Here is a 27,164-nt window from a genome sequence, read left to right on the forward strand (position 1 = left end):
GACAAACGAGAATTGCACAGTTCGTTATTTTCAGACAATGGCTGCGGACAAGCATTTCTCTTTATTTTTGCTTTTATTTAATAATAAGCAAGGTGCTGTCTTTAAACAAAAACTTTTAAATTGGAGAGAGTTGATGATGCTCTAGCAGCTCCCACAGAATGCCAGAGCAAAGCTGGCTCCATCCCTCCCAGCATTTTAGGACCCTGCCCCTCTTTGGTTAAAGGGGCAGGGAGAACATCGAAGAAAAATACAAGAAATGGGATCACATGGCTTGAGGAAGGTGCTAAAAGCCAGCAGGTAGCAGGGAAGAGGGAAGGGCCTGAAGAGAGGACTCACTCTCCTTGCAGCCTACAGAACAGCCACTAACACACTGAGTAAAATATGAATTGCCCCAGCTCTAAAGCAGTTCCAGTTGTGACAGGACCAATAACCACAGAGATCAAATGGTGAGCTCATCATTCAGCATGAAATGGCAAGAACTCGGACCTCAGAAGCTACTCAAAGATCGAATTTTTTCTTTAAAAAATACACATGCAAGGCACATTGATATAAAAATATAAAACTCTGGCTAAAGAAAATGTACTGAATAAGCAGGCAGATTCTTGTCTCTAGTATTTACATACCATGGGCAAAATTTAAATTTTGTTCTCAAAAAATCTGACTAGGTAAGGCTAGGCTACACATTCCCCTTATCCCCATTTAAAGGATAAAGGAGGTGATTTCTTACCCTATTTGGTGTTTTCTTCCCTGTATTCTTTAACAATTTCCTTAAAGTTCCCTTATACGCTTAAAAATTTCCCTTCCCTCTTGCCAAGTCCCACTTAATCTGTTTATACCTGGGTTTACCTTTGGTCCAAGTCACCAGATAGAGTGGAGGAGTCAGTCTACTCTCTAAACAAACCAAATTGCTCCTGAAGTATGCATTACCAGCACGCCTTCATGGGCCAATGTTTTCTGGTATAAGAATGAATCTCCCTAACCTCACTCACCACTACTTCTTGCAAATTGATTATGGAATGATGCAGTGTTGGGGGAAGTGTCTTTGCAGGACAGTACCTGGCCTACTCACTCCCCCAAGACTACCACAGACAATTAGGTTTCACCTGGTAATTGGAGCATCCAAAAATATACAGAACTCAGACCACGAGGATTAAGTCTAGTTGGCTAACAGCAGTGTGTAAATGACCATTTCCTATCTATATAACATTCATCACATTAAGGAAAGTCATCACCCAGGGCAACAAGAGTTCAAGGTTCTTTTCCAGGAAGTCACATGTCCTTTTTGACCTTAAGAAGTCATCCCCACCCCACTTCTGACTCAGGAGGAACAAAGGCCACACTATAAGATACTAATTTTTGATGGTGGAAAGGGAAATTTTCTTTAAGGCCAAAAAGTTTTATAGTAGCAGGCTCACACTGCTTTTCTTGTCCAGTTACCGTCCTTCATGGGTACCGTGGTAAGCTACCTCCACTGATGTGCTCCTCCTCTCCTCTCCACCAGTTTCCTATACTCTTAGAGTTAGTGGCTGTGCTGCAGATAAGGGACACCTAAGCAACCTAGGAAGAATCATGGCGTATTGTTCATGGAAAAAGTGCATCACATTCTTGATTTTCAGTTACTCATAGCAGCAGCAGGAGCTTTTAACCCAAGACAACATGAACACAGTCGTAAGTCCATTCTTAAATGCAGCAACACAATGAAATGTCTTCAAGGTCAAGAGAGGTTCCTCAGTAAAGAATAAAACATCAAACTTAGACTTTTAACAGAGGGTCAAATTAAAGAGGCATAATTCTTATTTACATATTAAAACAAACCATTTGTTAAAATACTTAATCTTTACAACACCTAGCAAAAAAAAAAAAAAAAAGGAAAGACATAAGAATAAAGCGGAAATTCCTAAAAGCATTATCCACTTTTGGAATCCTTATTTAGCACCTGAGGAAAGACTGTAATGGAAAGCCAACAGTTTCAGCGGCAAACTGCAAGTTTTACATTAGCTTAAGGTCGCTATGTTTGCCCTGTACAATTTTCATACCAAAGAGATGCAAATGGGACTTATTTTAAAAGTTTCTATCATTGTTAATAAGGCTGTAGAAAAGGGTTACATACTAAGATGTTACAAAATGGCTTTAGAACATAAACAAAACTTTAGGATGAAGCAGAAGAGAGGAAATATAGATCCACCAATCCCAGAACACTCAGGGACTGATTCTCCCCAAGGATTTCCAGCACCTACTAGCCACATGCTCCTAGGAATGCAGAGAGAAGTGCTTCACCACCAAACTCGCCCTCGGCTTGCAAGTGTATACACCCCACAAAACTCTACCTATCTATACTGCCTCAGAATTCAGCTGTCATACCAGATAGACTGCAAACAAGCCCTTTGTGCTATGGTGACGAAATTGTGCAAACAGATTACAAAGCTCAGTTGATGCAGTGCCCACCAGAGTGGGGGTCCCTTATTTTGTTCATTTGATCTTCAGTACAGGTTCACAATTTGCACAGGCTAATCTATCTGGGGGACAATGCACAGAAATGACTTTCCAACACCTGAAAACAATCCTGGAGCTTCACTCACAGTTTAATAGACTTGGCATTGAGGGTTAGGGCACTGAAGTGGTCTGTGTAAACTACCAGAAGCTGTTTATGCCTCTAGCCTTGCCTCCTACGTCTCCCTTTTAAAAGCTCCTAAAATACCAAGATGTAGAACATCCTTCCCCAAATTAAATGGCAAAACCTCAACTGCACAAAGTTTTAAGGATAAGATGAAAGGCCTCTGTCCCTACTTGAGTGGCATTCTCAGGCTGACCTGACAGGTTACACCTCCCCATCCCTCTCCCAAACCCCCACTATTGGCCAAATACATTGTCCTGTAGCAGCTCTGTTATGAATACGGAAATAAAGGCTTCTACTGCTCTCTCCAGAGGCGGTTTACAGTGAACGTACACCTGTGTGTTGCCTGAGGAAAAGGTCAAGTGGTCAAGCTGGAGAGTCTCTGTGGAAGCTAGCTAGCTCTCCTCTTTGAAGAACATGGGGTTGGTGGAAGAGCTAAATAGGAACCTGCCTGCCAACCCCCGCCCCATGTTTAGCTGTGACTAATCAGTCCGTCTTCTCTCCAACTTCCCCCTCCAGGGCCATTCAGTGAGTGATATTGTTAGAGTTTCACACCAAATGCCTTTTCTGATTTTATTTTTTAAGTCCACAGCAATTGAAGTGAGAGAAGCTACTGGAAAACTTAATGTGGGACAGCAGCAGCTACTACAGTTGAACCATAGTCTGTCTTGACTGTGTGTAAATGCTGGCCCCTGGAACTTCATTGAGGTTAGTTGTGTCTGTCATTCCATGCAATATGTTTTTTAATGGCAGCTTTTATAAAAAGATTAAGCTTTTGCAGATTCTCAATGAGTAAAGTGACTGGCTTAAGCCCCCAAAGCTCCAAAACAGAAAAGAGAGAATAGCATTTAGGTCATCTGCTTTACAGAAAGATCATATCCACAAGTCGATTGCCTTGTCTGGCATTCCTTCCCGGAAAAGAGAGAGCAAACCGGTATCAGCAAACATCCCAATATCCCTCCTGTGAAACCTGTCACTAGGAAAGGTGGAAAGCTCAGTTCTATCTATGGGATTAACTTCAGCAGGGCTGGGTGGCAGAGGAAGCAGACAAAGATAAATACACCCTGTCCTTAAGGGGATGGGGGAAGGAATTGACTCAAGACACTTACAGGAAAGTGGTCTGTGACATAGGAGCCTATGATCAAGACAGATTTTTAAAGAATTCTTTACCTTTAATTAGTATCTTCATAGCTATTTAAAAAAATAGGTCATGAGCTCATTCTTAGTGCCATATTTCAAATACTACCTTATTTTTTTAAAAAGATTAAAACCACCTGACTTTACTCTGTATAATGAAAACAAATGGCACAAAATAAATACAAGTTTGTTCTCTGAATACTAATGCTTTACACACATTCTTTTCCTTCCAAGTCTTCACTGTCATTTCCCTCCTTCCCACATTCAGACACACACACACACACACACACACACACACAACTATTTTCAGTCTTTAGAATGTAGGGATACTATGATCCCTCAGACTGTATTTGGTTTCATGCTACAGTACTAATACTCTGAGTAGAAGGAAAATTCATGATACCCAACAGTAACACATTATCATTATTTAAATGTGCTAAATTAATCACAGCTGAGTTTTAAAAGTTTACATAAAATAATCAGAAAACAGATTAACTCTTGATTCTTTTTTTTTTTTTAATAAGTGCTCTGGAAGGAATTGTGTGAGGACCTAAGGAAAAACTTTTCAGACAAGTAGAGAGTTAAGTGTTACAAAACCAGCACAAAAGGACATTTATGCCAATGTCCTGCTTATCCTTCGGCAAAAATGTCCATTAACCCAATGCCCAGAAATACTGACTTAATGTGGCTGGGGCACTAGGGTTTTCAGAAAGACAAAAGTTTCTAACTATAGAAATCTAACCATATAATCCAGCTAAACTTCAATGGAGGAGGGGGGGGAGGAGTGAAATAGTAGGTCTAGAAGTACAACTCTCCACCACTCGTGCAGGGAAGGGAAGGCAGGCCTTTCCTTGCCCCTTCCCCTAAGATAAGTGGGCCCAGGGAGGAAGCAAGGAAGACAAGGGCCAACACAGTTTGCTTATTATCTCTTGATGATTTGTTTGAAAGTCTTTAGGCTAAATAGTGTTTCCTCAATACTCATTAAGTTTTGCTTCTACAAACGGAAGGTTAGATTGAAGTTCAGTTGGGCAACTTTGTTTCTTAAACAAAAATGTGTATAAAGAAAATTTTCATCCAGCTTCTGAAACCTCACCAACCGCAGAAAAGCTGCTGGGGGGTGGGGATGGGGCATCATGGGCCAGAAGACTTGAAAAATGAGAGTAAGAGACTTGGGAGAGGGAGAAAAAAATGGAATCTGGCCCTAAGGCGGCAAGTGGTTCCACAAGGCAATTGAACACACAGCAGAACTTTAAAACCAGTAAAACAAACTGGAGCCTTTTTTTTAAAGCAACCTTGTAATGTTTTGACTTTTTTTTTTTAACTTTTAAGAAATTTTATTAAAAAAAAAAACACAAACACAGACTTCTTCCACCTCAGTTATTATGCTGCATTTTCCAGTTTGTTCAATGCTTTAAAGCTCAAGGATGCCTCTGCTCGGAATTGTACAGGAGCCTGAAGCATCCTAGCTTTTGGCAAGCAGGCAGGAGACTCAACAGAATTAAAATAGGAACACAGGCAGACTAGATGCAGGGCACATCTGTAAACATATTATACATTTGAAAATTACAACATTTGTAAAGGTGATACAGTTTACAGGTGAAATGAAACTATTCTGGAACTGGCCAACCACAAGTTTCTGAACCTGGACTGATACAATAAGTTATTTTTTTAATATATATATCTATATATATTATGTATAAAAAGCTTGTTTACATAAAATGGAGTTGGCAATCCATGCTTATACTTTTAAAATCTAAGCAGGGCAGAAACCAGCAGACTTTTAAAGATAATTTAGTTTCTCTCTCCTCTGTTGAATCCAACAGCCTCTTTCAGGAACTACCTTAATAAAAGCTTTAAATAATTAACAAACCAGACAACCCATCCATGCTACAATCTCCAAACACTGGACACACCCAAACAAAAGGGGTTCAGCAAGACAAGTTACTTTATCCCCTAATGCCCCACGAGAGCCAATCTAATACCTTTCCACCTCTAAATGCCCAGCTATTTAACCTGTATTTTAGGTGTGGGTGCCTTTTTTTTTTTGTTTAATTCTGGTACCTGTGATGGTGCAACAGGCCAGAGAATTTATTTTGCCACTAACATCTGGTTGATCTTATACTGGAGACCCTTGATTTTGCATCCCTCCCCCCACCCCACTCCCACCCCCCAAACCTAGGCAAAACCAAAAAAAGCACAAACCATTTTAGCGTGCTACACACAAGCTGCAATGCACAGGATGGCTGTGAGCTAGGGCTTATTATATGCTTCTCTCTGACATAAAGATCTTCCCAGATTTTCACATTCCATTCCTTTAAAAATGTTTGCTCTAGTAATAAAATATACTTAATAGAGAGATAATTAGAAGCAAATAGCTCAGAAGTACACAGATTGCAGGAAAATAGAAAAGGGGTGTACCCTCCAGGGGCAGGGTTTATTCCTCACTGGCTAGAAACAAATACAGAAACATTTTGGTTTTCATAGGCTTTTTTCCCTTTTTCTTTTTTTAAATGATTCAAGAAAAAAAAATGAAGGGGTAAGGAGTCTGCAGAAAAGGAACATAAACATGTTTTTTTCTTAAGATTTTTGATGAAAAACAAGGAAAACCCCCAGCACATGTAGTGTTAGTGAGACAGAGCAAGTCTGGAGCACCTACAGTTGAAAAGCAGGGTATGTTTTTGCTCCCACTTACAGTTAGATAAAAATGTGGGAACAGTCTTTTTGTATGTTAAATAACTAAACCAATCACTTGTTCTGCAACTCGTCTTCCAATGACATTCCTATGAATTCTTCGGCCATACAAGTCCAATGTGGCACCGAAGCCAAGTCAACTGTGCACCACCCACCACTCCAGAATTGTAGGATTTCTACCCCCCTCCCAACCCCCAAAGATGACCATTTCCCCAGCACCCCACAGGCTGTTTTACTCCGGGCAAGACATGCACACCATTTTCTGGAAAAGGCCACCCTGCAGACTTCAAGGCGTTTCTATCCAGCATTCTCGCAGGGTTCAAAGTAAAACAAAAAGACTGAAGGAGCGGGGAAATGTTGAATCATTCTGGGTTCCCTGTGATGAGCACATCACTAGTCACATGACAGGAATTGCCTCCTCTCCAGTGGGTCATGTGTTGCCCAAGCTGATGACAGCAAGAACTTTGGGACCACGCTTGTGTATTGAGTCTGTATTCATTAATCACTTGCATTCACTCTTTTAAAACAAAACAAAAACTAACAAAAGAAAAAAAAATCTACTCAGTACCGGAGATTAAATAACCATGTGTAGTCTCTTGAAATAAATTTTCTGATTCCTTAAGAAGTCTAATTACTTTCAGTTGCCTCTTTTTTTTTTTTTAAATAACTATATATATATTTGTATATATTATCCTGTGATTCTACTTATGGTTCCTCTGCTGCACTGAAGATCTAAGAAGGAGCATCAAAGCCTTGTGTCCCCCATAAGCGGCTCTAATGCTGCAGAAAGGTGACAAACAGGCAGCCAGCCCATCTGTCTGTCTGTTCCGCTGCCTTCATTGATCTGGACTATCCATGGCTTCATCATAAGTGATTATCCTTTGGGGATCTGTGGGAGGGAAAAAAAGGTGAAATGACACTTCAAACATGACTCCCCTAAAGAAAAGAAACACCCTGACACTTAATTGCTGCTGAAAATTCTCATATCTAACTATCCCAATCTATGACATATCACTGATTTTCTCTGAGTTCCACATAGATCAGTGCAAATTAAGTTTAATCTGATCACTGTGGCTATGATTACAAGTGAACCCTACACCAAAATATACAGATACATATACATATGGATTTAAAGAGAAGTTTTGCAGAACTTTTAGTTCTTTTAAATCATATATTGTTTCCATTCCCTCTTAATCCATGGCAACATAAAAAAATCCTAAGTGTACAGTGTACATATACTTGGCCCAACCTCAGGCAAGCTTGTTCTAGATACAGGATCTAATCTTTTAGATTATATTTGAAAGCTGCTGCTCCCATTTTTGCAGAGCCTTACTTTCTGAGGAACCATGCAAGCCCCAATTTTCTTATCTTATATGAATTGCTACTTTGGAAATGTATCGGAGCTTCAGAATATAAGCACGGGGCACGGCACACTTATCACACATGCCTAACAGATGATAAAGATGAAAATGTTCCTGTAAGAACCCACATTCCTTTCCAGACCCAAGAGTTGGATCTAAGTCTAGGGGTCAGGGAGAAGAAAACTTGAAGTTCATGAGTTATAATATAAAGCCTTTTCCAATTAAACCAGTGTCCCCATACCACCTGGCAAAATAAATAGATCTGGCTCCATTGCAAGGAAAATTAGCACCCACTTAAGGTAACAGAAACTTTGTGCTTCTAAGAAAAAGATCTGTAATAGCGTAGCTTCATATCCAACTTAATTGGGGGGGCCAACAGTAACAATACAAATGAAGATAAATGATCACAGAGAGGACCTTCTAACCTCGGTTCACTATCATCTAATGGAGAAGAGGAGAAAAAAGGGAATGTTGAAGATAAGAGATTTTGTAGCAATCTGGCTATACAAGTTAGTAGGAAGGGAGCAGGGGAGGCTTTTTTCCAATACTGGGTACCTGGGTAGTGGCACCAAGGAGATTAAGGCTATTAAAACAACTTTAAAAATATGCAAATGTAACATTTTACTTTTGTGTGCTTAAAAAAAAAACACAACCAAACAGGGGCAGCTAGGTGGCACAGTGAATAGAGCACTGGCCCTGGAGTCAGGAGGACCTGAATTCAAATCCGGCTTCAGACACTTACTAGCTGTGTGACCCTGGGCAAGTCACTTAACCCCAATTGCCTCACCAAAACAAAACCAAAACAAAACAAACCTACCAACCATCCCACACCTAAACCTTCAATGGACACCAACATTACTAAGCCCTGGTTTTCTAGGGAGAGCCTGGGCTGCCAGGCTACTTGGATTTTAGTCCTTATTCCGTCACCCCTGAGGAAGATGCCATTGGAGAAATCATTGAACACCTATGGAGCTTGGCTGCCTCACCTATCAATGAGGAAGAAAGTCTTTTCCAATGTCTAACTGTAGGTATTTTAGACATTGTTCTTAGAATGTCTCCAATATTATTTTAGCCTAAAACATAGTCAATGCTAACCAAAAGGTACATGAATACTCAATTTATTTGTCAATGAGTTTGGATGTGACATGGATTCTCATAAATTAAACTTTACTTTCAAGATATTCACAGTTCATTAACATTTGGGAAGAAGGCACACAAAAGTAAAATGTTACATTTGCATTATATTGAATTTGTTAGATTTTAAAGTTTCAGGGCCCAAGAAGAAAAACTAGATTGATTTAAAAACAACATGTTATTCCAAGTTTTCATTCAAGTACTAACCATCTAAGTTTGCTGACTATAGAGAGACTTCAACCCTCCGGCCCAACTTTTTGGATATTTCAGTACTTAGTATTTCTTCTCACAGACATGCAAGAGTAGGAAGAAAATGTTGGGGAAAGCAATCGTTGATTGTGCCCCTTGATTCTTTAATTGGTCTGAAGTTAAGAGATAAAATAAGGTTTTGCTAATACTTTCTAGTACTACAAACTTCAATTACTGAGGGTTAGGGTCCTCCCTCTTCTGTTTTCTTGGATCCACAAGTAGCCACACCCCTCACTCCCAATGCTGCCCTCCTAGAGGAGGATCAGTGACACAGCACCAAGATCTGGGAGGCCCCTAGAGGACAGTGGCAGGTAGCCCATCGCCAATGCTGTTGGTATTAGTCATTTCCATTCTACATAATCCTCAGTACTTACCTTGCTTCTGCAAATTCCAAATAGATTCCATTTCTGAAAAAACAAGAAAAAAGGTATTAGTGAATGCTCCCATGATTCAGAACAGCAATACTTTGTGATTTTATTGTTAAGATTTAGCCTGTCAAGGGGCAGCTGGATGGCACAGTGGATAGAGCACCGGCCCTGGATTCAGGAGGACCTGAGTCCAAATCTGGCCTCAGACACTTAACAAGTACTAGCTGTGTGACCCTGGGCAAGTCACTTAACCCCAATTGCCTCACCAAAAAAAAAAAAAAAGATTTAGCCTGTCAAAAGCTCTGTGAAGCACAAGTACTGGCCCTGGAACCCGGGAAGTATCTTGGGGGGGGGGGGGGTGTCCTAATACTCTAACATGGAACTTGCAAGGGTTGATTTTAGGAAGCAGCTATTTATTAAACTACTGGAACAGATCTTTTTTTTTTCTTGTTTTATTCAGGATCTGGTGAAGCATGCTGTCTATGATCAGGTTGGCTGTCACAGTTCATCACTGAAAACCCCCAGGTATTTGTTAGCCCAGCAACACAATATACAGTACAAGAACAGAACACACCATGGATCATCTGAAATAAATTCACTGTTAAGGAATAACGGATCCAACAGCCATTTGAGAATTACTCTGAGGCTATCAAAGAAGTCAGTCTTCTAAAACAAATATCTGATAGAAAAGAATTAAGATGACCAATTGTTTCTATGATAAAGTTACAACTTGAGTGAAGTAGAACCAAAAAAACCACCCTCCCCATGGAATACCCCCCCCCCAACGACGACGACGACAAGGACGACGACAACGACAAGGACAACGACGACCAGTGTGCAATTTAGAATGACTACACTTGGCCCCAGTAAGAGTTGAGAAAACACACCTCTCTGCTTTCTTTGCAAGAAGCAGGAAGCCATGGGATGGATACCACACACACTATAATTGCCAGGTGAGCTTAAGGTTTGGCTTGGTTTTAATGAAACCATCCTTCTGCCCCCAATATTTAAGACTTGGGGGTAGGGGAGGTTTGGGTGGAATTTTCAGAAATCAATGATGGAAAAACAAAAGACATCCAAAAAAATTAACAGAAAAGGTAACTTTCTCTTTAATCAGATGCGCTCTATTATCTAATTTTTTAAGTCTGAGGAGCAAGTTGTTTGGAATGATCGTGCTTAGGCCTGTTAGAAATAATGAGTGGTATTAAGCGCCCTAGCTCATCAATAGAAAAACAAGTCTACCTGGTAAACGAGCAGGCCAGAGAGGGGCGGCACACTAATCATACCGGAGCTGTTTCACAGCAGGGCTGTGTTTTTCTTAACATGGACTATGCTCATAGGCAAGCATTTCACCATCAGTGACACTCTCCACTTCCTAATAACCTGTTCTCTAAAATGATGTGTTTAATCTTTGAGGGCCCAGTGTCAGTGGACAGGTGTTTATTAAATACAGGGTAATTTAATATCTTTATACGCCATGGATTTACTTTCACAGAATTTTAGAGTGAGGTTAGGCATGAAAGGAAGTCCTCTACAAGATTAATTCGAGGGAAAATGCTACAAATTAAATTGTAAAACACTTTCCAGCTGCTGAGGACAGAAGAAGAAGAATTTAACAATTAAGCCAGAAGTTGGTGCTGTCAGATGAAGAGTTTCCTCTCCCTCTGTAGAATGCAATGACTTTTTTCTAGGAGAGATTTCATGAAAAGCTCTAGCCAGCAAATCAACATCAATTGGCTTCAAAACAATATACTGGTCCTAATTAGATACACCAAGCACATTCAAGGTAGGACAGAGGGTTTATCTGCACTAAAATTTCATAGCATTTCATAAGTTTTATAAGGAATTACAACCAAAGAAGAAAAGCAGAATCCATTAAGAGGAACTACATCATTTCACAATACAGAATGCCTAGACCGCAAAACAAAACTCAGATGTGAGATTATCCAGATAATCATTTCTTAAAACATAATAGTATTCCATGTAATAATTTTTTCCAAGAAATGAGGAGTGGGAGTGTTGGTAAAACCTGAAAAGACTTATATGAACTGATGCAGAATGAATAGCAATATTGTAATGATAATTAACTTCAAAAGAGTTACTCTGATCAATACAAATGGTCCAAGACAATTCCAAAAGGCTCATAAAGAAAAATACTATCCACACCTCCAGAGATAAGTGATCAACTTTGAGTGCGATTGAAATATAATTTTTTTCACTTTATTTTTCTTGCCTTTTTAGAAAATTCGGAACTCAAAAATTCTAAAGAATGTTATATATGAATAACAAATTTTAAAAATCGGGGCGGCTAGGTGGCACAGTGGATAGAACACCAGCCCTGGATTCAGGAGGACCTGACTTCAAATCCAGCCTCAGACACTGAACACTTACTAGCTGTGTGACCCTGGGCAAGTCACTTAACCCCAATTGCCTCACTAAAAAACAAAACAAAACGAATTTTAAAAATCACATCCCAGTGAAGATTTTTGACTAAGCTTATTCAAACAGTCCTCCCTGCCAAAGCCAACAACAACCTCTCACTTGCCCCATCCTTTAAAAAAAAAAACCTTCACTTGATTCAGCCATGAAGTTATCTTCTCTCTTCTCTTTCATAACCAAACTCCTAGAAAGAGTTACCAACAAATCAATGCATCCACTTCTTTACCTCTCACACTCCTTAACCCCTTTGCAATCTGTTTCTTATCCCTATCACTTTGAAACTGCTTTCTCCAATATTATCTCTTAAGAATCTCAATAGCCAAATCCAAAGGCTTTTCCTTTGTTTTCACTGGTTACTCTAATTAATGATCATAAGATTCCATGGGTTCAATGATCTCTGTAGAGGATTGCCACTTTATACATCCAGTCCTAATCTCTCTCCTGAACTTTAATGTCCTATCATTGGCATTACCAAAAGATGTTAGACATTTTTACTCGCATAATCCCACTGACATCTCAAACTCAAAGCCCTAGAGCCAATTTTTTATTTTCCTTCCTCCCTTTCTTTCATGCCCATAGCCAACCAATTGCCAATTCTACCTCAATCTCATAGATAGACCCTCTTTTTCCACTTGGCAGTCACCATGCTGCCCTACTTTCAGGCCCTCAGAGCAGGCTCTGAGGCTCCCATCCTCCAAATTATTAAATCTTGACTGACTCCCTACTGCCTATAAGTTAAAATACAAATTCTTTAGCCAGACATTTAAAGCTTTTCACAATCTGGCTCCCATCTATCTTTACAGATGTTCCCAGCCACCACCTCTATCTCTTAGATTCCCTTTCCCGATTCTCTGAACCCTGCCCTGCTGAAGTTACTTCATTTGCTTATCTATGTATGTGATGCAAATTGTACCCCACCCCCAATGGAAGAGACATTTCATTTTTGTCTTTTATCCCTAAGATCCAAACACTAGTACCTTAACTGAAATGCACTTCAATAAATAGCGTCATAGCAATATTCTAGTCAACAAATCTTCTGGGAAAAATGACAGGGAAGAAAGGTTGGCCAAAGCCCCCAAAGAAGCTTAGGGCCCTGCCACAAGTACAGGGTAGGTCCAGGCTGTGACATGGTGAAAGACCCCATATTACTGAGAATTAAAAAATTAGTCAAAACTAGAAGTCAAGATGCTGAGACTACATGTGACTTCTGGCTCTCGGCAGAGAACCATTCCCAGAGAGGCAAAAGCAACCAATCACCAGGTGAATGCCTCACTTGGAAAGGAGCCCTATGATCTAAGCAACACACTACCCAGATAGGTTGTGCCCTTGGATAAAACTTCTGACAAAGTTTTGCTGGGCATCCTCTTCATTAACTTAATTGGTACTTGTGTATTTCTTTATGCCAGGGGATAGCCAATAGTTACAGGCCAAGAGATAGCTCTAGTTGACCACAATTCAACCACAAGATATTATCCTGTACAACCAACCATTCCTCTGATTCCAGACCATGTCGCCCTCACTTTCTGCAGTAAAAATGTGTCCCTGAAAGGGGTTAGTTTTATAGTCTAAATTTGTCTTTTTTTCCCACTTGATTTTGGTGCGTCCAAGTTTTGCTTAAAGCAGAATACTATACCTGTGGGGTGGTACCGGGGGTGGCACTGTTAGCCAATCTTTTCTCTTCAGGTTAGCCCTATAAAGCCATTCTTTAACCTTTCTCATGCTTCAACTACCCCCCAAAGCAGAAAGACAAAAAATTCCTAAACTTCCAAACCACTCACCAAAACAAGACCATCACAAAAAGCTATCTGGGTGTTTAGAAGCGGTGTCATGTGTAGATAGCCTATCTTCCACCTTTCAATAATCAAAACATCCTGCAGACAGATTTCTCCTAACATATAACAAACAATTCAACTATGGCAAGATTTGAGCCTTGAGACTTAGTCAAAACGAGGATTTTCCTTCTATGTGTTCTGAGGAAAAAGACCTCAAAGTACGGGCCAGCTAAACCTGCCTACATGCAATTAAATCGCCAGTAAGAAAGCAAGGGTGGCCTATAATTTGCATTCTGGAATACTAATGAAGGTCCCAGATTTGACAGCCTCCAGCTAAGAAATTAACTCAGTGCCAGTCCAACTTTTAGCCAAGCAATAAATCAGTATTAAGTGAAATAAGACACTAATTAATGAAAGCCCCCTCTCTCCTTCTCTATCAGCAGCTTAAAAATTCTTCCCGGGGGCAGCTAGGTGGCGCAGTGGATAAAGCACCTGGATTCAGGATGACCTGAGTTCAAATCCGACCTCAGACACTTGACACTTATTAGCTGTGTGACTTTGGACAAGTCAACAAATTCCCACCAAAAACAAACAAACAAAAAAAACAACTTCCAAGTGCTACTCTCAGACCAGTTGCAATTTACAGTTCCATGTATTAACCTATAGCTGCGTGCCCATTAAGTCACTTCTAGAAACTGTATACTACTTAATCATGTGAAGTGGTTATCATAAACCAATTTTGCTTGAATGCTTGAAGAACAGTTAACTATTTCCCAATTAGCCTTCATTACTAGAGTAAACAATTACGTCTTCAAAAAGAAAAAGGGGATTTTTGCAGGGGAGGCTTGAGTTGGAAGGTGGCAGTCCTTGTTCCCCCCTCTCTTTATGTACTATTAAGGGAAATAAATTCAATGGCTAAATGGGTTATCTCTGTAGTACTAGCCTCCTTGAACAACTAAATCAAGTACTGTCGTGCTTAAATAGCTTTCCTACATTTAAAAGGACCACCACCATTGATACAGTAGTAATGGGAAAGAATTGCATCCTCTCACATTGGCCCCTTTAATTTCTGGGCTGATGTCGATCCCTCAAGGATTTATACTTTAAATTAGTTCTCATTAATCCTGACTCCAGTAATTTGAAATGTGATCCCGTGACTGCTCTCCTCCTTACTGTTGAAAGAAAACTTAAAGTGCCTCAGTAGAACGCAAGGTCTTTGAAGACTGAGCCTTTGCTTCTGTAATAATGCCCTTCACAGAGCTATGCTAAATATTGGTTGAATTAAAGGAAACTCTGCTGTCTGCACCAGTAGACCCATCTTTCACTTTCTATCTCCCTGAAGGAAGTAGTTCGCCAACTTCCAATAATCCACATTCCTTGTGTCCACAGGATTAAGACCACAGTGTGGCCATAATCCAGGTAGGCAGAAAAGCAGTCTGCCACAAAGTAGCTGCTACATTTTCCAGTTTATATTAATCAGACGAATACACAATAAATAAGGTACTCCCAAGAAAATTTCAGGGAAGCTGGCTTAGCTACACTTTAAGAATTCATTTATCCCACAAACTCAACAATAGTTAAGAAACCTATTATGTTTATTTTAAGCAATTCTAACAGTTCCTTAATAGTTGTCAGGTTTCCTAGTCCTCAAAAGATCGCAAGGAACAAACTTGCCTGACAAATTATAGGAGTCTGACAGCAGGAAGAAGTCAAAAACCTTGTCAGTGTGGGAGTAGACATAAAAACTACAAAAAACAGACAGAAAATTCATGAAGAATCGCAGGTAGTAGTCACTTAGTTTGGAGGCAGCTTTATATATTTCAGTTGCCTACTGTTGACTTTTAGTTATCAAGAAAAGGTTAAATAATATTCAGGGCATTATTTAATGGTTGAAAGAAAAATACTGGTGCTTACAGGGCCAAGTCTCCAAAACCTGAAATTCACTTACAAAACACTCTCACTGCACAATGACACTTGACACAAATGTTGGTCAACTTGGGGGTGGGGGGTGGTGGTCAAAACACATTCATGCCTGTAACTTGCATAATAACTTAATTAAACCAATCTGTATACAGTAAAGACAACTGCTTTGGGATTTATTCAGAACTAACATTAACTGTCACCAGCAGACTTTCCAATTTACTATCCATAAGCCCCAAAGAAGGGAGGGTCAACAGTGCAAAGAGCTGGGGCAGCTAGGTGGCACAGTGGATAGAGCACTGGCCCTGTATTAAGGAGAACCTGAGTTCAAATTCGGCCTCAGACACTTAACACTTACTAGCTGTGTGACCCTCAGCAAGTCACTTAACCCCAATTGCCTCACGGACACAAACAGTGCAAAGTGCCAAGTAAAAGCGGTGATTCAAGATATGAAGTCTCAATTCTCCCCAAGACAGAGCTATAAACTTGTGAGGGCCATACTAAAGACAAGAAATTGATTTTCAGCTTTAATACTAAAAGATGACATTGTCCCAGAGCTTGGTAGAATAAAAAAGGAGCCCCTAAATAATTTTGAATGGCTTCTTGAGGACAAAAAAAGACACAGCAAAACAATTCAATGATTAATTTCCTTCAAAAACAATTCAACAACCATCAATACCTAGCACAATGTCAATTTTTAGACTACAAAGCCTGAAAGAACAAAAATGGAAGAAAAAAGAAAATTTTCCTTCCATTTTCCACACCAAGTCTACAAGAGCCAAGAAGACCATAGTAGTAAGCTGCCTTGTCCAATCTAGCTTCCTTGCTCTGTCTCATCTGTGAGGACTGCTCAGTGGTCCCAACATTTTAAGTGAACATGTGAAAGGAGACAGTTGGAAAAGGACAAATCAACGCTCTATGGAGAAACCAAAAAGAAACGACAAGACACAAAACTCTGAACACTGACAAACACTGGGACACTCACATCCTTTATCTATATTATCAATTCCCAGAATTTTCCTTCTTTTCTACAACATGCTAGCCAAAACAGCACACTGCTTAATGTAGTCTTTAGGTAATACTTTATACTCTTTTTTTCAGTTTGTTCATGTTTCATAACTATAGAGCCTGCTCCACCTCCTATCCTCCCCCCACAATGGGAATACAAATGTCTGGTCCATCTCAAAGTCAACTGGGAGCAGCGCTCAGAAACTCAGTGGAAACCCTGTACTTCAGGAGACACGAGATGGTTCTGCCTTCATTTGCTATTATACTCCCAAAATATCTTTCATAGGTATTTTAAGAATTATTACTCAGAATTACTCTACCCACTTGATAATGTGAGTTTCCCAAAACAAGAAACTTTTACTTAATGAATGACAACTCCCTTTCTTCCCTCCTCTTTTCTAATTGGTCCTGCAAAGAATACTCAAGGAAAACTACAAGGAGATTCTACTTCAAAGAAAATGGTGAGGGGGCAGCTAGATGGCACAATGGATAAAGCATTGGCCCTGGATTCAGGAGGACCTGACTTTAAATCCGGCCTCAAGACACTTGACACTAGCTGTGTGACCCTAGGCAAGTCACAAAAAAAAGGGGGTGAAAAATATCTAGTCAAAGTTTTCTTTCATATCATGCAAGTGATTGAAAGAATTTTAGTGTAAAACAATTTGACAAATTGAAGGGAACTATAAAAGATGGAAAAGTCTTGATGACACTCAAAATAGCAAATCTAAAAACCTAGGGGCAAACATTGAGTGAAATGTACAACCAACTTTGCAGACCTATGCCAATAAGGAAAGATCAGAAACAACCTAACTTCGTTGAGCTGTGAGGCTGCCAGCATGAAAGGGAATTTGAAAATGCACCTGAACAGTCTACACAAGGCCAGGCGCCTGCTCCATACCTCAGGACCACCTGACAAAAATCACAGACGCCTTCTCTCAATGCTCCAAGTACTTTACCTAAGCTCCTAGAGGGGAAGATGGCCTGCTCCATCTTCTTGGCCTTTGCTTTCTAGCACCTACCACAGCAGCTGCTGCTGGTTTTTCCCCTCAAGTCATCTATCAAACCTGGAACCATGACTACCTATATTTCAAGCACTTATTCAGAATGGACAGAACCAGGTGAGGATCTGGGGGAAGATGGCGGGCCTCATGAAGCTTACAAGCCAGTAGCAGAGCTTCAGGATTCATTTCCATACCCTACAATGCCCAAAGACACCACACAGCACAATATTTATGGAATGAATAAAAACAGCTCATGTTATTTCCCTTCTTTTGCTAGTGTTGGGTACTGGAGAGAGAAAGGTTACAACTGAGAGCCATAGGACCAGGATGAGGTGTACACCGGGGAGCTGAGTCCCACAAAAATGCAGGGGAGGTGGAATAACAGAATGGACAGGGAAAGCTGTTTAAGTGAGGAGGATGGAATGAGGATTGGGGTTAAGGGCCAGGAGATATGGAAAGAAGGCATGAAGAGGGTAGGAGCCAAATATTGTGCTAATTTACACCTTGATGCTGGCAGGCGGCAATAGAAGTAATTAATAATAAAACAACAATGCTATACTTAACTAGTGGAATTTGTACATATGCACGGTGGCCAGTCATCTGCCTGAGTCTAGATGCTAAATTAATTTACAAGCTCAGTCAAACAAACAAAAAAGTCAAATTACTTTTCAGTACTGACCAAGAACTCATCACCATGACCATTCTTAGTTGTCAAATTCAACTTCGAATGCTTTTTGGCTATTTCCAGTATAAAGCCATACTGAGCCTAGCACCACCTCAGAGGATGCAGCTAATTAAAATGTCAGAAGAGCCTTCTTAGGAGAGTATCCCAAAAGTCAATGCATCAAAATCCTCTTCACTGTGAACTTGTTCCTTTCAGTGTCCCCTAGACAGACTGCACCCCAGTCAGTCCTATATAAATCCACAACAGTATGAAACTCACAAACCTGCTGCATGGAACATCTAACCCCAGATCAAAATGCAATCTAAGCCCTTAGAGAATCAAAACCCAACATGACATCACTTTTAATTCATCTGTTACTGCTTTCTGAAGAACATTACAGGCATCCCTTAATTAAAGGTCTCCGAGGATATCTCATAAATGCTGAAGATGACACGCCCAATCTCTTTTGCAGCAGTGAACCACGTACTGGCATTAGTAATCAGTATGGGTGCCACAGCACTAACGTATTATTCAACAGTTTAAAAAATAAATTTCTTGTTCTTAAATGCTGAATTGCTCTATCAAGTGGGCCCTTTTCTTCTGTCCAGGTTAGGTCAATCACATGCCCGTCCTATTTCTTATTATTTAACTTCCATGATGGCTCGCTCAGTGGAGGAAGAGGACAGTTAATTCTGCCAGTTCTGGTTCTAAACTTTCTCCAGAATTCCACCCTCTCTTCCATCCCAACCCCTTCTTCTAATAGGCTACTGACAGATATGGGGCAGCCTTCTTCTAGATTGTGGATAAGAAGCCCCAGACTCCCAACAGTTTGGGACAGGCTTCTGGTAAATAATGCCACTTACGCACCAGAAGAACCTCCCAATGTCGACTTCGACAAAATGTATTTGAATTAGGCTGTTATGTCCTGTGACCTCTAACCCCAAATACCCAAAGTTCTAAGGCAGTCCAATCAGTCAACTTGCAAGGTCTAGATTTCACCTGCCTGGCCTGGGACCAGACCTGCTTTCCTCATAGAAGAGCCCCAAGTTAAGTGTAGCAGTAAACTGGCCTACCATTTTAGGCAAAGAAAGGGTGACCCAATCTCCAGTCTCTCTCCAAGTCCCTATGATGCTCTAGACCCTTTCTCAACACCAGTAACTCTCCTGTCACTAATCTGTGGAATTGGTTAAAACATCTTTGGGGTTCAAAACTGATTCAAAGAAGTGGACATTACATAGAGTAAAATCATGCAGAAAATTGTGCAAAAATGAGACAGAAAACAATTTCTTAAAATGTAGAGCTGGGGACTCATTGAACTAGTTATTCTCCCAGTTTTCCTTTTAATTCTTTAGTCTATCTAATATGTCTAAAAAGATATCAGCTAAAGGTTTCTAATTAAGTAGGCCAGATGAAAATTTCAGGGGTCTATAATAAAAGATATTATTATCTGTACATTTTAGGAGGGGGGAGGAGAAAAGTAGAATAAGTCTTAACCATTTTATTTCAGAGACTCAAAATTGTAAACAAATTCAGGGAAAGGCATCTGACCCCCAGGAAGAGAGCACCTTCCAGTCAGGGAGACCTGAATTCAAATCTGCTCTCAGACACCACTTACTAGCTGTGTGACCCTGGGGCAAGTCACTTCACCCTGCTTGCCTCAAGTTTCCTCATCTGTAAAATGAGCTGGAGAAGGAAACAGCAGACCACTCCAGCATCTCTGTCAAGAAAACCCCAAGAGAAGTCATGGAAGAGTTGGACATGACTAAAAAATGACTGAGCAACATCTGTGCCCCGGCAAGGTTGGGAAAATATTCTATTAGCCTTTCAATTCTCTCCGACATATGCACTATCAAAGCATCCCACACATGCTGACATAAAAGGCTTACCTATCCCACTATGCTTTTGATCCAAGACTCTAGCAGGCAGCATGCTCTTTAGGACATTAGTTGTTTAATGGAAAAAAGCATCCCTAAACTTAAAAAAAATTTGCTTTATGCCAAGAACCCAAGAAGGTGGCTTCCTATTTGCTATACATTAGAATCAGAAAATCTTAAATTCACAAATAAAAGCAAGATATTATACAAATGAGTTACCTTTAGTGTGATATATAATAGCAGCCCTCAGGTCAAAAGAACCCCAGCTATCTTTCCTTTCTAGGCCTCTCTGGTACCTCTGTTCTTTGGCGGAGGCTAACAAAGTGTTCGTAGGAGAGGCCAGAGGATTTTCTATCTCGTAGTCCTTTGAGAGAAACACTAGTGCACCTTGACTACTGATGTCTGCTTTCTGCAGGTCACCTGTGAGGTTGGGCTCCAAGGTTAAGGCTCCAGCCTCACCAGCAGTCCCAGGCCTTAGAATGCCACCCAGAACCTGAGGACTAGTCCGTTTATCCAACTCATAAGCCTTGGGAAACACAGGATGCTCGGTTCCTGAGGGAATTATTTCAGCACCCTGTGAAACCAAAGTGGCAGGATATTCCCCTTGAAATGTCACTTCCATCACTTTGTGATCTGCTGATTTCCCAATAACAGTCTCAGGACCAGCACTAGGCTCGTTTATAAACGATAACCCCCACTGATTCTGGAAGATATCCCCCAGGTTTTGCTGATCTGCCTGAGAGGGCAGATCCACCTGTGCTGCAGCCAAAAGCACAGTTTGCATATTTGAAGGGTAGATAAAAAGGCTAGGCTTAATTTGTTCAACGGCTGCTGAAGTTATGCTCATGTCCTGGAGCATGGTCTCAGTCCCAGAAGAGGTGGGGGTTACAGTACTAGCAGCAGTGGTGAGCAGTGGCTGATTCCCTGGAGAATACAGACTTCCCTCAGTCCCTGCCAAAACAGGACCATTAGAAAAGTTGGCGGAAGTAACTGACTTCATAGCAGACATGGGGACTTGGGACAGTCGACTTGAGGTTTGGGCCTGAGTTTCCCCAGCAGACGGTGAAGATGATAATGACAAGGGAGACACCGAAGGGCTCTGAGCTGCTTTGTTGAGGTTCTCTTTAACTTTGCTTGCATAACTTATTTTAGGAACGATTTTAGCACTGCTATTGTCCACTGGAAAAACTGGGGGAGGTTTAAATAGGGTCCACGAATCCTCTTTGGAGGCAACAGGTGTGGCATGCTTGATTTTGGGTCGATCATCGAACTTTTTGCTGCTTCCACCAGGCTTGGCATCAGAGTTTTTCCGCTGCATGTCCCCAACTCCAGGTTTCCCACGACCTGCTCCTCCAGCCCCAGCTTCGTACTTCCAAATGGGCTTAGACCCATCACCTCTGTTTCCCTTTTGCTCACTATAATCAGGTTTGAAATTGTCAAGTCCCTGCTGCTTGAAGTTCGGGGCACTGGACTCCGGCTGCATTATTTTATCTTGCACTAAATTCAGGTTCTCGCAGCCCTTGGCACTGTTGCGTCTGGCTTTCCGTTTCTTAGGAGTGGTGTAGCCACTCTCCGAGCCGCTGCCATCATTATCGGCCCCTCTGCCTACATAGCCATTAGTGATATAACCAGAATTATTTGTTACAACACCATTTGGAATAGATACTGAATCGGCCTTGTCTACAGATTGGTTGTCTCTGGGCTTACTTTCATAAGACTTCTCATTCTTTTTGTCCATACTGTTTTTCTGAATGAAATTCTTGGTTTTAATTCCTGCTTTCCCAAAGGTACTGGTTTTCACAGTCTGCTTCGGATTTAAATTAGTGTCTATAGCTTGCTGGTTGCCATTGAGGACCCTCGAAATCGGGTTGGTGGCTTCATCAGAGCCCAAGCTCTTTAATATTTCTCTTTCTCCAGCATTACCATTTAGTTCACCATAGCCTAGGAAGACAGAAAAAAAAGTTATTCTGAATGCAATAACATCTATGTGGTAACCCTAAATTTTCACTCCAATTTTCTGTGAAATGATGCCCCTAATTCTGTCTTCTACGTAACTTATCATTTACGAACTATTTGACCCTTCTTTCAAATACCTCAATACCCTTTATGGAACTCTTCTGACAGGAGAAACTGGGCTTCAGAGATGAAAACAAAAGAGCAATTCTGCAAACCCTCAACTTCTATCAAGGACAAGACATCTAAAAACTAGAATAGTCAATGTAATGAAACCAGGAACTGTCCACTGTCGAGTCTAAGATGAAAGCTTGATTACACAGAACTGTTCTAAGTTGGTACTCAGATCTAATGAAAGGGTTCCAATAGCTAGCTAACTTTAGGTGTTTCCTGAGATCACCAAATGACCATGGAATTTGGAACAATCATCCATTCTTCAAACTCTGTAGGAAGAAGAATAGTGGTAACATGCTGAGATCACACCACTGAAGTTCTGCTACCTTTCAATGTAGACCAGAGAAAGAGACCAAGAAATCTTGTTTAAAAATCAATTTAAGGGCATATATAATGTGAAGAAACAAAAGGCCACAAAGAAAAAAACCTCCACAAGAGGCCTTTACTGCACTCAACCTCTGCACCATGGAAGGGCAAGATGGTAGTAGAAGGTAGGAAATGGGGGAGCTCTTCAGAAGATGAGTATAAAGTTTTGATCCTTCAATCTTTCTAACACAGAACTCTTAATAACCATCCTTAAATACCAACTTTGAGAATGCTATTTGATTTTTTAAAAATAGCTTCCAAAAAGGGTCATTGAAAAGGTACCACTCCCCTAAAAATGGCTTTGGGTGAAGGCTTGAACTGAAGGTCTACCCTTCCAGTTCCCTATCTATAGAGGATCCTAAGAATTCATGGCCAAATTGGATCAAAAACTTCTTAAATGAAATGATTTCTACTGGTACATTCCTGCTTCTTGAAAAATCCGCAAAGGGCAAACAAGGTTCCTCTGGGTCCAGCTTTCTAAGAAAAAAAAATCATCTCATCTCATAAAAAAACGTTTTGCTGCTTAAGTGAAACTTTGTTTCTAGGTTTCAAATATTTATGTGGTTTTTTTTTTAATTGGCATGCAAACTTTGAAAGACTTCAAATCAGAAGTACTCAGATGTTCAACAGCTGTAACTGCTCTAGTCTTGTGCAATTCTGAACCAAGGACAAAAACTTTACAAAACTCACCATGCAAAGGGAGTCTTAAACAAAGGTTTGTACTTTTTCATATCAATCAAAAGTAATCAATAGATCATGTGCACCTCAAAATGAAGGGACAAAGAAAAACACAATCCATGGTAAGCCAGGCAAAGGTCAAAACATTTGATTTCTCCTAGGAGAGAATCTAACTGGACTTAAAAGCTAGAAGGGGGCTTGGAATTGCAACCCATCCAACGAGAGATCTGGTTCTTTTACACAAGAAGAGACCTAAAGAGATGAATCCATAATCAAACCTAAAATAGAAGGAGGATTGTAATCCTCTAACTCTTTGCCTTTTGTTTCATATCAAATTGGCCCAAAGATACCATAACTGTTTCTAACATCTGACATGATTGCCTTATGAAACAGAATGAACCTGTCAAAAACAATTATGCACCTAAATAAAGTAAAATATCACTGAAATTCAGAAGACAAATCTATATATGCCCAACAACAATTTACCTAAATTGTATGACTATTTACAATTTTTCTTATGCCAAGACCCAGAATGCTAAAAAGACTTAAAAAACCCTTAAAAGTTAAACTAAATGACAACAAATAGCTGAACATTAAGTCTGAACAATAAGTCATTGCTAGGCTCTTTTGGAGGGCTAATATGTGTTAAAACAAAACTCCATTTTAAAACGGACTTAAGTTCTATTCGGTTCTGGAAAAGGACTGTGGCTTTTGGATCCAGTATTTCAGTATTTCCTCCCAGTCCCTCGCTCCTGCTCCCTCTACTGGACAGTTGCATAAGAACTGTTGATCCTCAGGGTTTGGGGGGCAAGCACCACCTTGCAAAGTTTCACGGGGAGCCCTACTGCCAAGCCAGGCAACGTGGACTTTGTTCAAGCCGGGCTTGCATGTAGCGGGGGCACACCCCCCGAGAACGGCTAACCCCTCCTCGAGTCCCCAACAATCAGAGGCCAGCTACTGCTGCCCGGCCGGCCAGAAATGCCACCTGAGGACATAAACTTATTTCTATCTCCCCAGGACAGTCCAAAGAGGGACGGGATCGATGGGGATCTGTCCTAGCACGAGCTGGCCTCCGGGGCCAGATCGGAGACTTTGGGCCACACGCCGACCTTTTAAGATCCCTGACTGGCAAAAACACGGCCAGTTTCTCTAAGTGGTCTTAAGGAGCTCTCTCTCATCGGTTGTTCCCAAAGAGATGAGGAGAGGAGTACCAATACTTAGCAGCTCCTCTGCCTCCGACCTTCAGAATTAAAAAGCCCCCAAAGTACTAGCCATGAAAACCCAGCCCATTCATTGTTATGCACATAAAGCTCCCCCCACACCCAACCCCGGACTTGCCGAGCCTCCTCGGGGCTCTTCCTGTCGCCAGAGGAGCTGTTAGAGGTGGCAAATGTGACTTTTGGTTCAAACATCCTCAAAAAGTTGCCTCCCGCCCTTTCCCCCCACCCCCCAAGACCTACAACCAACATTGGAGACCATGCTTTGGGGGTTCAGGGATTTTGAACCGAAAGGCCTCCCCTCCACCCCTTAATGTAATACACCCCCAAATTCATCATAAGAAGCTCTGGTCAGGATTTTGGGGGTTAAGAAAATAACGCCCCAAAACTGCTTTCCTTGGGAAAAAGGCCAGGGCCTCCCCTCCCACGCGGCCAACACGCTGGGGACCAACAACTTCACAGCGCAGGCCGACGGGGGTGGGGGTGGGGGAGGAGGAAGAAGAGGGTCACACCGGTCCCCGCCCAGGGGGACTCGGCCACGGCCCCACGCTCTGCTCTCGACGCCAACACCGGTGGTCTAACAGCCGGCAGGGGGGAGGCGGGCGGCTCAGGCCCGGCCCGCGGCGCGAACACTCGCAGCGTGGAGTGGCGTGGCCGGTCTCCCCCCCACCCCGCGGCCACCGCCCCTCCCGGGCCGCCGGCCTGGCTTACCTCCCCCTCCCGCCGGCCCCGCCAACCACCGCCCCAGGCGAGCGGGCGCCTGGGGAGGAGAGGGGCCAGCCTGCCCGGAGGGAGGCCGCGGGACACGCCGCGGGCGGAGCCGGGCCGGGCAGGAGGCCGCACGGCCGCCGCTCCCCGCGTGGCCCGACCCCCAACCGCCCCCGCCCCTCGGCCGCGGGAGCCGCCGCCGCCGGGTCACCGAGGCCGGGCTAGGCCGCGGCCGAGCCGGGCCGGGGGCTGGGGGAGGGGGGGCGGGGCACGCGCCGGGCTCGCGGCCCCCCTCCCCGGCAACCCCCCCCCCGCGGGGCCCCGGGGCCTGTGACAGGAATCGGCTCCCAACATGGCGGACAGGAAGCGGCCCCGCGACGAGCGGAGAACATTCCAGCCGCGCCGGCTCCGGCCCCGGCCCCGGCCCGGACAGCGAGGGGAGAGGGCGGGCGGGGCGAGGAGCGGGCGGGGCAGGCGCAGGAGAGGGGCAGCCCGGCCTCGGCGCCCTGGCCTCGGCCCCGGCCGCGCCGGGCTCAGCCCCGCCGGGTCCACAGGTGGGCCGGGGCCGGAGCCGGGTGGCGCCGGCGGCCGCGGGGGAGGGGAGGCCTCGGCCCGGCCCGGCCGCTCCAGGCCCGCGTGCAAGGGCAGCGGGCGGGCCGCGCCGGGCCCCGCGGGGCGGGGGCCCGGGAAGGTCACGCCGGCCGCCGGGCGGAAGCAGGGGCGGGAGGAGCGGCGCGGGAGGGTGTCCCCGAGCCCCGTGACCCCGAGCACCTTCCCGGCCCCGGCGCCCCCCGCACCCCCCGCGCTCCCGGACCTGTTTTCTTCCTGGGCGCTTCCTGGTGCGGCTGCAGGGCGTGCTTGGGCTCATGTCTCAGCGGCTTGGGCTGGGCCTTGGGGCTGGTGCCGTCGGGCCCGTGCTGCAGGTACTGGTGCGGCGGCTGGTGGTGCTGCTGGTGGTGGTGGTGGTGATTGTGGTTGTGGTTGTAGTAGTAATAATGGTGGTGGTGGTGGTGCGGCGGCGGCGGCGCTGCCTGGGGCGGCTGCTGCTGCTGGGGGTGGTGGTGCGGGTAGTGGTGGCTGCTGCTGCTGCTGCTGCTGCTGTGCTGGGGCGGCTGCTGGGACTGCGGCGGCGGCTGGGGCTGAGGCTGGGGCTGGCCGGGCTTCTCCTCCATTGAAAGCGGCGGGGACTCCCTGGCTGGGGCTGCGGGCTGCTGCACCGTCTCCAGACCGTCTCGGGCTGCTCTCCGGGCACACACCGTACATCTGAGTGGCTCTCGCCAGGGCACCGGCTGACTGGGGGATTCTGAAAGATTGGCAGCTGCCCTCCAGCAATCAGCGGCCCGGCCCGGCCCACAGGCCCCGCCCCCCGTGCCGCCCCGCCCCTTGCCCCGCCCTTTCGGCGGGCCCTCCCCGGCTGAGCGCCACTTACCCGGCGCAACCTCACAGGGCTGGGCCTCCAACGTCAGCACTATGGCTCTCTCCGCCGTCGCTGCCTCGGCCCGGGGCTCGGCGCGGTCCGCCAACAGCACTTTCCACACGCCGCCCCCTCCAGCTAGCTCGCGTCCGGAGCGGCAGATTCCACGGGCCGCCGCCGCCGCGGCGGAGCTGCCTGTCCCCTCCGGGGCTGCCCGCCCGGCCTCACCTCTCTCCTGGCCTGGCCGCCCCGGGACGGCGAGCCCGGGACGGCGAGCCCGGGACCCTCCCTCCGCACGGGGTTGGCGGAAGGGCGAGCACCCGAAACCCCACCACCAGTTGGTTTTAAAAATGCCAGTGTTTCCGGAGCCCGCGGGCTGCTGGGGGTCCCGGCCTCCTTCCGCCCTCAGGGCACGTGCCGCG

The 27,164-nt window shown here is 43.7% G+C and overlaps 1 protein-coding gene across 1 annotated transcript; it reads right to left on the reverse strand.

Moving 5' to 3' along the window:
* Positions 1 to 5,923: 5,923 nt before the first annotated feature.
* On the reverse strand, positions 5,924 to 26,611 carry NUFIP2 (nuclear FMR1 interacting protein 2). Its single transcript, XM_044001057.1, has 4 exons — positions 26,143 to 26,611; positions 20,452 to 22,173; positions 9,561 to 9,593; positions 5,924 to 7,331 (listed from the first exon to the last, which is right to left on the reverse strand). Exons 1-4 carry the CDS (start codon positions 26,498 to 26,500, stop codon positions 7,279 to 7,281), a joined length of 2,166 nt encoding a protein of 721 aa, XP_043856992.1. The 5' UTR covers positions 26,501 to 26,611; the 3' UTR covers positions 5,924 to 7,278.
* Positions 26,612 to 27,164: the final 553 nt, after the last annotated feature.

This window comes from Dromiciops gliroides, chromosome 4 (assembly GCF_019393635.1).
Source record: "Dromiciops gliroides isolate mDroGli1 chromosome 4, mDroGli1.pri, whole genome shotgun sequence".
Lineage (NCBI taxonomy): Eukaryota > Metazoa > Chordata > Mammalia > Microbiotheria > Microbiotheriidae > Dromiciops > Dromiciops gliroides.